Below are 13,171 nucleotides of genomic sequence, written 5' to 3' on the forward strand. Positions count from 1 at the left end.
ATATATATATATATATATATATATATATATATATATATATATATATACGTAGAATGTGTGTGTATGTGTTTATCTTTGTATCTGTGTTTGTTCCCCACCACCACTTGATGACTGCTGTTGGTGTGTTTACATCCTGTAACTTAGCAATTCAGCAAGAGAGAGAGAGAGAGAATAAGTACCAGGAAGGAAAAATAATTATTGCTGGGACTGATTGACTAATATTCTTCAATGTAGTGCACCAGCATGGCCACAGTCTGACTGAAACAAGTAAAAAATAAAAGATTATTATTATCATCATTATCATAAACATCATCATCACCATCTTAGTTATTGTCATCACTTGTCATCATTGCCGTCATAGTTATCAAATGTTGCTATCATAGTTATCATTGTTATACCTTGTTATAGTTACCAATTTTGTCATCAGTTGTCATTGCTACCATCACAATTGTCATCATCTTCTAAGATAAAAAATAAACACCTCACTAACTGAACCAACCTAGGTTTTGAGGTCAGTATTTCCACTAAGCTTACTAAATCTAGCCTCAGGCTGACCAAAGCCCTTTGAATGAATTTAGTAGGCAGAAGTTCTCTCATGTGCGTGCATGTGAAAGTGCTTGTACCTCCTTTAATAGATAAGGAAAAATCCATCTGTTTACACTTTAACTCTTTAGCATTTAGTCTGGGCATATCCAGCCAAAATATTCCACATGTTTTATGCTAAAATTGACCAGATCCAATCTCTCCCACTTACCCTACAATGTCATTGTAAAAGTAAACAAACGCACCATTGAAATTTTGAAGCTACAAAATAATGTGTGATTAATTCAAAACAATGTGAGGAAATAAGCAATACATTTGACAGAGGAATCGGAATGCTAAAGGATTAATCTGTAGGCCAGAGTTTTGCACCTAAGTAGGTTGAATTTTGCATAGAAGCACATCTTTCTGAACAGAGGGTAACTAACATGCATGTGTATTGTGATGGTACTTGTACGTTTCTTTCACTGAAGGGGTGTTTGCCATGCTAATTCAATAATCCTGACATGCATTGCAGAATGAGCCATTCTAAGCATCATTATCATCATAGGTCTACGATGATGATGATGATAATGACTAAATCCAAGCAGCCCAAAGTTGTCTGAGGCAATATTAAGAAATCTCAATTGTAGAACGCAATGCTACGTAGTCTCTAAGTAGCAGAATGTCCATAAATAATATGAAGTGTATGATGTAACCAACATTTGACAACAACATTAAGGATTGTTTGTACGTAAGGTTTCTCGATAGATATTAAGAAGTGTGAAGTATCGTCCAATGAGAGAAAGTGCAATGTTTGGTTAAGTCCAGTAAATTAGATAGCGAAGACAAGATTCTGGGGTGAGAATGTCATTCAATGGAGTGGCCACTTGTTATCTAATGTAAGTAGTTTGAAGAAGAACAAAGTGGAAACATTTGAAAAGACATTCAAATGTCCAAGAATGTGAAATCTTTGTTTGATATGTGTTGCAAGTGAAATATTGAAGTAAACATGGCTCCCACAAGTGGGGAAACAAATGCAGAATGGCAGAAAAAAAAGTCAGATAATTATTGCAGTGTGTGTGTGTGGCAAGACATTTGCTTCTCAAACACATGGTTTTGGGTTCAATTTCTTTACATGACAACTTTAGGAAATGTTGCCGACTATAACCCCAGGCTAACCAAAACCTTGGGAAACTAAAAGAAGCCAGCTGTGTCCGTGTCCGTGTGTGTTACTGTTTTTGCCTTGACATTGGATGATAAAAGTAAGAGAGTCATAAGTGTCACGCATGCTGTTTCCAGTTTTCCAAAACTTGTCTGGTTATAGGGAAATGTTCCCTTGCTTGGAAACATGTGAGGGTTGGTGACAGGAAGGGCATCCAGTTGTAGAAAATCCACTTCAACAAATTCCATCAAACCCATGTGAGCATGGAACAGAGGACATTAGACAGATACTCTCTCTCTCTCTCTCTCACACACACATGTGTGTGTGTGCGTGTGTAGTAACAGCACTAAGAATCACAAGTTCAAATACAGTCACCAGTTTAAATATGTCTGAGGCATATTTGAGCCTGTAAGAAAATCATTTTGTGATGGACAAAACTTTTTGCCACAGACAGATAGGTGTAAATACACTGAATCAGCCTACAGCGCCCCCTGATCAGACTGGGATGCATCCATTCGGTCATGATTTTGTTCTGTACAGCTACAAACATTCAAATGCGAGTTCAGTGATATTTTTCATACACATATACTGCCACCTGACTGGCTCCTGTGCCGGTGGCACGTAAAAAGCGCCATTCAAGCATGGTCAATGCCAGTACTGCCTGACTGGCTCCCATGTCGGTGGCACATAAAAAGCACCCACTACACTCTCAAAGTGGTTGGTGTTAGGAAGGGCATCCAGCTGTAGAAATTTTATCAGATCGGATTGGAGCCTGGTGCAGCCTTCTGGCTAACCAGCCCTCAGTCAAACCATCCAACACATACCAGCATGGAAAGCAGACATTAAACGATGACAATGATGATGATACATGCGCCCACCCACACACACACACACACACACACAACTTGTGAAATAAATACAGTGATGTCATTTGGCACACTGCCTCATGAAGGTTATTGCTAGCTTTCACTGTGCACACAACCAAGTGCTGCCATCTGTCGGCATGCTACAGAACTAATCCAGAAACTTGTATATATATATATATATATATATATATATATGTATATAAATTTAATAAATGGAGTAATACACATACGTTAAATGAATTCTTTTATTTCCGACATATGTTTTGAAGATTACAAATGGTTCCTTCCAAAGGGATAAGTGACGTTGATAGGGATGTAATCTTCTCTTCAGGGAAATACATAGGATCCAACTTAACCGTAAGACATTTTAACCGAATGTGATAACTGTGGGTAGAGAAGTTTGCTACGTATCTTATTTGAAAACACCGTTGGAGGTTGCAGTGCTACGAGACAGCACATTGGACAAGGAGGAAGGAAAAGAAGAAATTTAGAATTTAGAATGGGAAGTCAATAAAATGATTATAAAACCCGATAGAAATGGAAGAAGAGTGTGTTATGTATAATGGGACCGTAAAGGGGAATTAATCTTGTATTTATACATGCAGTGTTGACATAGCTTTATACATATAAAGGTATAATTAACTTGTATCGCTTGAATTATGTGAAAAACTAATAGATAAATAGGTAAGTCGTCTACGTTATATAAATTAGTATGGGTTAATTGTATGAAAAAAATGCGTGGGGTTGCCAATGTTTACATCTGTATGCATTTTCGATGAACGTGTTCACCAGTTTATTCTTCGAGAATAAAATGAAGAACAGTTCCGTATTGCACAATGGGCAAAATTTCCTATCTTTATCGTATGGTATAGGTGTGGAGAGAATTAGCCAGTCGAAGTTAAATTTTATGTTGTTGTCTTTAAGTCCCCAAATTAGATTGGATAATGAGTAGCCTCACACTAGTTTGAAGAATCTTGTCTTTGCTATGTAATACCCTAGCCACTAAGCTATGCTTTCTATGTGTGTGTGTGTGTGTGTGTTAATATATGTGTATCTCAGTGAGTGAGCTGGCAGAAACATTAGCACCCTGGGTGAAAGTGCTTAGCGGTATTTTGTCTGTCTTTATATTCTGAGTTCAAATTCCACTGAGGTCGACTTTGCCCTTCATCCTTTCAGGGACGATAAATTAGGTGTACCAGTTGCATACTAGGGTAAATCTAAAGGACTGGCCTCCTCCCCCAAAATTCAGGCCTTGTGCCTAGAGTAGAAACTATATTTGTAGCTCTTGACATTGTGTAATTGTTTTAAATAAATGTGATTTCCATTATTTTCCAAAAGCATCTCCAACTTTGCTTAGAAAGAGATGAGAGTTGGCAAAGGGTGGGCACTCACCCTTGCAAAAAATAAAAACCTGCTTCCATAAACACCATGCAAGCATAGAAAAATGAACATTAAAGCAACGATTACGATGACCATTTTTTTAATTTTTGAGTGTTTTGTCCTCAGTCTGCTGACGATTTCATGCTTTCTTAAAATATTGATTATCTACAGAAAATTAGTGATACATTTCCTACGTAAGAAGACACCGGCTGTCTCCAGTAAAAAGGTGTTGATTTATATCTATTGCACCATTTCACTATCTACTTTTCACTTGAGAGACACCTTTTAAAGAATTGGTTCCATTGAAAACACACACACAGTTGTGAAGACAACACAAACACACATACGTCTGGTGGTAGATGTACGCTTGTGTGTGATGCAGAATGGCAGAATTTGCATGGATTTCTTATCATCGGAAGATTTATGTGAAATATTTGATAAATTAAAATTGCTAAATGAATTGTCATGATTGAAATTCACAAAGTATTGATTTGTTTGGTTTTATTACTGTTCTCAGTTTAGTACAGCATACGCGCATTATACATACATACATATATATACATACACACACGCACAGGTGCATTCATCTTTATATATCTATATATATATATATATATATATATAAATATATATATATATATACTCATACACATACTTTTATATGTATATACATACACACATCTATATATATATGTATATATATACACAAACACACATATATACACACACACACATATACACACACACACGCATATATATATATATATATGTATATATATATATATATATGCATACATCTATATCTATATACATCTATCCATACATATATATCTATATACATATATATTCACAATCATTTATTTACTTTATGTATCTACATATATACGTATACACGCACACACACACATATATATGATGCACGTATATATATGTTTATAACTTCATACACACATCACAGGAATTGTAACCAAACACTGAATAATTTTCAATTCACATTATGTATACACAGTATGTGTGTGTGTATGTGTATGTAAATATATATATATGTAAAATGTGTGCATGTATATATATGTGTGTGTGTATGTACACGTGAATATATATATATATATATGTAAAATGTGTGCATGTATATGTGTGTGCATGTATATAAATATACATATATAAATATATACATATAAATGTATGTGGGTATATGTGTGTGTATCTATATACATACGCTCACAGATACATATATACATTGTTTATATCTATGCATATATAGACACGCTGTGTTTTGATGTTGTTCATTATTACTTTGTTAAATGTCGTTATATTGTGAATTATAATCACCTCTCCTCAGGTTGGTGGTTGCTGGTAGGTTTTCAACCATGAAAAATTTAGATGTTTAGGCAAAATACTCTTAGGAATATATGCATCTATTAATTAAAAATATAAAATAAAATAAAACGAAGAAGAACCTGACGCAAAGGATATAAATATTTAAAACTTTTTAGAGAAGTTGTTATGGTATCAACACAAGGTGTAATTAATACCAAAACTTGAGGACTCCACGGAAAAAAAAATACATTGTAATTAGATATCATCATCATCATCATCATCACTACCATCATCATCATCACCATCACTATCATCATCATCATCACTATCATCACCAGTGCTTTCCTTACCATCACCACTGTCACTAATAACTCTTCTGCATCCTAGTCTTCTTTCTCCTCCTCTACATCTTTGGCAGAATCATTTGAGCATCAAACAAACTGCCTTGTGATGTTTTTTTTCTTTCTAGTTCTTTACATTCTAGGTTCAAATCCTGCTGAAGTCATCTTTGCTTTATTTCACTCTCAAGTTGATAAAATTTAATTAAATCTTAATCATGTACTGTCAGCATGACTTACCATTCTTCTGTCATCATCATCATTTAATGTCTGTCTTACATGCTGGGTTGGATGGTTTGGTAGGAGCTGGCAAGGCCAGGAGCTGCACCAGGTCCCATTGTCTGTTTTGGCATGGTATCTACAGCTGGGTGCCCTTTCTAATGTCGACCACTTCATAGAACATACTAAGTGCTTTTTTATGTAGAACCAGCACCAGTACTATTTATTGGCTCCAGCAATTAATAAAATTTAAAGTTAAGTATCAATCATGAACTAGTGTGGCCGTAATCAATCAACTCTCTCCTAAAATTTCAAATCTTGGACTTACATTGGGAAATTATTTTGTCCTCATTGTTATTTCACATTTTTATCTTTGCACACAGATTGGTAACATTCTGTATTTTGTTTTGGCAGTAGCTTTTCTTTTGTATTAAATCTATTCAACACAATATGTGCATGTGCAGAGCTTAGCAGGACTATTTTATATACAACAATACTTTGATTAATCACCTGTTTAATTATACATCAGTTTTATGTGTTAGAAATTTACAAAAATAAAAACTTAATTGCACAAAAATAATTGCTTTAAAAGTTTAACTACCCACAATGCACCTCAATAATATGCACGTGAGTGTCTGTTCATTCATTTCAGGTAGTTTGCATGTTGACATTTTGTGCATTTACCAATTTTCCCATTCTCTCCCCCACTCTTTCATCTTAAAACTTTTGAATTTATTCATCATGAATTTATTCAAACTCTATAAAAAAAAGCTGAAGAAGAATCTGACAATGGAAACTGCTGCTGATTCCTTTCCTCTGTAAGGAATCGAAGACTTTCTCCGTATTCAAAGAGCAATTGAAATTTTCTCGTTTCAAGAATCAAACTTCTAACAAAGAAGGAAAGTTGCTGCCAATCTAAATATATCTCCCATCTGTTGTCAAGAAATCTGCAAACAAGAGACTTTCATAGAAACAGTGGCCTCCTTCACAACCTGGGAGGATGTCTGGTTGAGCATTAGATTCTTTGACTCAGTGAATTTGGTTCAAGCCTGCATCACTTGTTTTGCTTTTATGCCAAAAGGTTAAGGAATAAATAAATATAATTATTATTATTATTATTATTATTATTATTATTATTATTATTATTATTATTATTATTATTATTAGAGCATTGGCTTGGCAGAAGTGTTAGAACACAAGATAGAAAACTACCTTGCAGTACTTGGTTTGACCTATTATGTTCCAAGTTCAAATCCTGCTGATGTCAAATATGCATTTTGTTCCCCCTGCCACCCCAGATTAATAAAATGAAGTATTGACTGACCCCACACACTTCAATATTCCTGACCCTGTGCCTAAATCAGTAACAGTTGTTATCATCATCATCATCATTATTACTTAAGGCTGCAAGTTGGTGGAGTCATTAGCATGCCAAGCAAAATGTTTGGCAGTTTTCCATCCGTCTTTACTTTCTGAGCTCAATTTCCACTGAGACTAACTTTTCCCCCCTCCAAATTTCAGGCCTTGTGCCTATTGTAGAAAGTATTATTATTATTATTATCATATAAGCTGGCAAGCTATCAGAATCATTAGTGTGCTTTTGATGAAATACTTAGCGGTATTTCACTCATGTTCTGTGTTCAAATTCCACCGAGGTTGACGTTGCATTTCAGGGTCAATAAATTAAGTACCAGTTGAACACTGGGGGTTGATGTAATCAACTCGCCCCCTCCCCCAAATTTCAGGCCTTGTGCCTAAAGTAGAAAGGATTATTATCTTTATTATTATTATTGGGTTTCCAATCTTTTGTTTCAAGTTTCCAATCTTTCGTTTCAAGTTTCCATCTGTCAATCAGACCCAGTATTCTTTACTTCCAACATTGCCAATTTGTTGAATGAATTTGCTATGTAATTCCATTTCTTTCCATTTCCTTGTTCCATTGTTCTTCCTTTTCTCTCCAAATCCTCCTTCTCTTTCAGTCACTTTCTTGTTATCTCTGGCTGCTGAATGTATTCTGTCTTTACTCTATACAACATAATTCTTCAGACCCAGTTTATCGCAGTATTGACAATATCTTCTGTGTTTGGTAATCCTCTGCCTTCTTCCTTTCTTGGTAGGCAGGGGTCAGTCAGTATTGCTTTTAGGGTAGAATGTGTTGTGCATTGTTCTTCTGTCCAAGTTCTGTAGCTCTCCATTATAGAAAGGGAGCAGAGTGTTGTGGTTTGAATATTTGGCTCATGATTGTAAGGTCATAAGTTAAAATCTTGGCAGTGTGTTGTGACCTTGAGCAAGACACTTTATTTCACATTGCTCCAGTCCACTCATATGGCAAAAATGAGTTCTGCCTGAGAGTGTGTTTTAAGTGCTTTTTCTGCCCATCTTGTGTGCACTTGCCTTCCGACAGTTCACTGTAAAACAATCTCTTGGAGAGTTGGGGGTCAGGCATTCAAATAAAGTGGCCTGCCTACCTGACTTGCGATCTCCTCAGCAGTTTGTAAAACACTTGGCAGATCAGCTCAAGAGAGAACCTCCATGTCTGGGACCTTGTCTTTCCAGGTGACTTTCCATAGCTTTTTCAGGTTAGAATTAGGATTATTATTATTATTATTATTATTATTATTATTATTATTATTTTTATTATTATTATTATTATTATTATTATTATTATTATCATTATTATTATTATATGATGATGAAGAAGAATCATTATTTAAATGTCTAAGTTAATATGCTTCACTAATATTTCTATTTTTTGTTATTGTTTTTGCAGCATGAAGTTGAAACCACACCCTGAAGTGATTGACATTGGGAAACAGTTGCAAGAAACATCGTTGGCTGCCATTAATCTTCCTAGAAATGTATCAGAATCGAGTCTCAATGAAACAGAAGAAGAAACTGAAAAACAACTTCCTAACCAACAGCAGAATCATGGTTTCTTCCTATCTCCCAAGCTTTCCTTTAACACTGAAAGCAACATTCACAAGGGAGATTTCTCCAACAAGCTTGGCCTCCCACTCAGAGGAACATCCCTTCAACTACCAAAGCTGAACTTACATAACCTAAATCCCATTAAAAATGTCAACCTTAAAGCTTTGCGACTTCCAACTGTATTCTACAGTAATAAAGAAACTAAATCGAGTATGGAACGCCTGACCATTAGTACAAAACATTCTGGTGATGAGGTTTCTGATTCAGGTAATTCATTGAAACATCTGCCTCCTGAAGGAGCTGGGAATCTGCCTCAGTCATCAGACACGGATGTTGTGAGCAACAAGAACCTTCTGGATATGACACAAGATGAAAATACGGACGTAATGTTTCGAAGTTGTGGCATTTTAGCTACTAACCCTAAACAGCTCTTTGTGACATCTTTGAGTCTTTCTTCTGATGTTGATCCTGAAGAATTACCTCAAGAGATTTCAACTGCCATCGATGAAACAAGAAAATCTGAGGCAGCAGATCAACTCAATAATTTGCTCAGCTTAGATTTAGTTTCCTCTGAGTCTGAAATAGAAAACTCCAGAATGGCCCTTAATAATAAAACAGAACAGGAGAACTTTATGAGCAACATTCCTGACACTTATGCCAGTTCTTATCCAGCTTCCATCCATGATGATTATGATGACAGTAGCAATAATTACGATCACTTTAATTATGGTGACGCCTCAACTGAACTTGCAGAACATTCTAGAGACATGTCAAACCAACGAAGGAGACCCTTACCTTTGAAACCTTCCTTCAGTGATGGTGCAATTAGTTCTCATCCTGATATAAATACCTATCCTGATCTGCAAAAACCGCTGCTGTTATTGGAAAACAATCCTTTCACAAAAATTGGCCAGAAAATCCAATCAAGTATGTCCCGAAGTTCTTCGAAAGCAACTGTTGATCTATTGAAAGAACAGGTTTTAGAGAAATTGAAGGATAGAGAATGTGAAACTCAAATTATATTTATATAATTACCCACCCCCACCACCTCCCCCACAACCATTTCTAAACTTCCTTTCGTTTTTTTTTTTTTTCATTTTAATGAATATTTTCTCCCTTCCATGATTTACATAACTTTACAATTTATTTTTAATAGAATTTATGAACATTAGCATTTAACAATGACTTTGGTTGTTTCAAAACATGACTAATGTGAAGAAACTGCAGAGTTCTTTACCAAAACTTTAACAAATATTAATAACCAAAAAAAAAAAAAAAAAAAAGGTAATTTTCTTCAAATCTTAATATTTCCATTATTTGTTCTCAGAGTGTCTTATGAGTTATATTTTCATTACTTTTCAACTCGCATCTATTTTTGCTCACACACACACACAAAAAGGAGAAAATGGACAAAAAAATATTTTTTTTAATGCAACTGGCCTTCTACTCTAATTAACCTAAAGCTAATTAACAAATAATTATGAACATTAATATTTAAAATAGAAAATTCATGTTAAGTTTTGTAACATATATATGTATGTATATAATATGTTGTACACAGAAGCATAAAAGGAGGGAGGACTACAGGGCTGTCATCCCTGAGTGTATGTATGAAGGGGTAAGCAATTGGGAGCACCAAAATTGTCTTTGTTGTTAGGCACTGAGAATCATTGCTCTGCTATTGATTCAATGTCTAACCCATGCTAGCATGGAAAAAAAATGGATGTAAAACAAATGAAGATATTTGACTTGTTTTGGCTTAATTTTCACTTCATTAAATTATTGTTTAAAATATCTGGAAACATGAGATTTTGGAAAGTAGTTTTTAAAATCTTTTAAGCCCTCAACGTGACTACCACCACCAACAACAACAACAACACAAACCACCAAGGAACACTAGCCCAAACACCACCACCACCCTAAAGTCACTCCACTACCAAAAAAGAAAAAAAAAAAAGCCTCCAGCAAATTTTCTTTTAGTTTCAAACTCATTTGCAATCATTCACACATATTATGGAACTAAATTGGAAACTTGTGATGTTTATGATTTCACTCAACATGTTTAGTTTAATGTTGCAGGACTTTATTGTCACAGTTTACTCTTTTAAAAGACAAGACTTTTATAAGACTAATCTCTACTTTCTTCCTGTCTACAGTTTGTATATTAATAACCAAACACATGACAAGCCCTCCGATAAGAAGTGGCTCTAATGCAAATGATTTGTTCATAATATATGCTTCCAGGTCCTTTCTAACACAGCCAGATTAAGGGATAAAGAGAGCTGGATTATTTGCCTGCAGTGATAGCACTGTCCCGTTCTGGTATATGAGTCACTTTAACTCTGTAGCTCTTTGGTCGTCTTGTTTCTTTGACAACACTCTCATTTCTGCATATTTCATGAGATGAAGAACTATTGCAATACAAAATGTTACTAATTGTGTTAATTAACTCTTCTTCTGTTAATTGTTATCTCTCAATAGATATTTCCTGGAAGCCCTCCAGCTCAGTCTATATATAATGAGGAAAAAAAAAGATAATTTTGCTTTTATTATGGCTTTATTGGGAAAGGGTATGGCCTAGTGGTTAGTGTTGCACCCATGATCATAAGACCATTGTTTCAATCCCTAAGTTGGACGGTACATTGTGTTTTTGAACAAAATACTTTATTTCATATTGCTCCAGTCCATTCAGCTGTAAATGAGTTCCAGCAATAGTTGGGAAGTTAACTCTGCAATGGACTGGTGTCCCATCCAGGGAGAAGTGTCCTCATTTCAGTTACTCGTATTCCATAGAAACTGGGCTCAGCCCTGTTCTTATGAATCCTTGGGCTCATGACAGACATAAGTCTGTTTGTGGCTTCATTTGCAAAGAAACAGCAACCCCCAACAACCCACCCACTTCCGCTAACCAAAGTCTTTAAGAGATTGATGAGAGGAGGAAGAAACCAGGACTCATAGGTAATTCTCAAACCAGAGACCTTATCTCAATGCTTGTGGTCTCTATGGAAGATACCAAAGGGCCTACAGTAGTATCCCCTCTTCATCCAGGTGGTGGTGTTACCAGGTGACATACACCTATCACCAATTGTGACTAATTCAAAATGTTATTGCAATTCAAGGGATAGTGATAACTTGGTGGTTGTTGTTATGTAATATTATTATTATTGTAAGGCAGCAAAATGGCAGAATCATGAGCACATTAGGCAAAATGTTGAATGGCATTTCATCTGTAGTAAAGATTGTTTGCCAATATAACATGGCAGTCCTGGTTTAGGACGAATGTTGCTGTAATTTATCCCCAGGAGGCCTCATCTGCTACTGGCTATATGACACGATCTGTGTCCTTATATATGTTGGCAAATAATCTTTACTACAAAGTACTGTTGCTGAATATCTCTCGTTGTGAGATTTACAAATAGTAATTTTCTAAGGCATTTTGTCTGTCTCTATGTTCTGAGTTCAAATTCCACCAAAGCTACCTCTACCTTTCATTCTTTCAGGGTTGATAAAATATGTACCAGTTAAACACTGGGAGTCAATGTAATCAACTTATCCTCTCCCCCAAACTTGCTGGCCCTATGTCAAAACTTGAAATCAATATTTGTATTAGATCTATGGCACAGAAGTGATCTATCAAGTTAAATATGATTTATTTCTTTTGAATGTGACAAAAACATTTTTATTAAATTTTCATGATAGCATGGGAACGAGTTGAGGCTCTTCGGTTGCTATATTCAACTGGTCAAGAAACTATGATGAAGCTCCCTTGTTAAATTGTGTGGCCTTGTTAATTACTGGTATATTGCAGGTATGAAAGCTGAGTGTACAAAACATGATTATAAAGTAAATGCAAAAATTGTTGTTTTTTTCTAAAATAATTGTAAATATGTTTCAATTGATATTAATACTAAGTTCAGTTCATAGAGCAGAAAATGTGAAATATGTTATAAATAGTATAGAAATATATTACTAAAGCTTCCCTAATATGACCTCTATATCAACATACATATACATGTATTTGCATATCTATGCAACCATATATTCATCCACACTCCCAAATATATATATATATATATATATACTTTATTTAAAAGCAGCAGAAACATAACAAAAACTGTTAGAGTTTCATGTTCCCGTTCATTTAAGGTTTTCTTCAATTTTGCAATAGGATGAATTTATATTGAATTCATTTATTTTGTTCATCGCATGCTTAAGACCGTTAATTGAAAGGACCAATGAAACAAATCCATTTTTAAAGGTGTATTCTTTAACTAGTTTTGATTATGTTGTTATTTCTGTTCCATTTTAACAAAACTGTCCGATGAATGGGAACGTGAAACTCTGAGTAACAGCTTTTGTTATATTTCTGCTGCTTTTAAATAAAGCATATTACTTTACCTTTGGTATTTGAGTACTCTTTTTTCCACCTTGTTTCACAT

General features: G+C 34.9%; 1 protein-coding gene across 1 annotated transcript in view; it reads left to right on the forward strand.

Moving 5' to 3' along the window:
- Positions 1 to 13,129, forward strand: part of LOC106872929 (phosphatidylinositide phosphatase SAC2) — a 701,722-nt gene extending 688,593 nt beyond the window's left edge. The window contains exon 12 of the mRNA XM_052975847.1: positions 8,575 to 13,129. Within this exon, the coding sequence (XP_052831807.1) occupies positions 8,575 to 9,763 (1,189 nt within the window). The 3' untranslated portion in view covers positions 9,764 to 13,129. The remainder of the gene's footprint in view (positions 1 to 8,574) is intronic.
- Positions 13,130 to 13,171: the final 42 nt, after the last annotated feature.

This window comes from Octopus bimaculoides, chromosome 22 (assembly GCF_001194135.2).
Source record: "Octopus bimaculoides isolate UCB-OBI-ISO-001 chromosome 22, ASM119413v2, whole genome shotgun sequence".
NCBI classification, from domain to species: domain Eukaryota; kingdom Metazoa; phylum Mollusca; class Cephalopoda; order Octopoda; family Octopodidae; genus Octopus; species Octopus bimaculoides.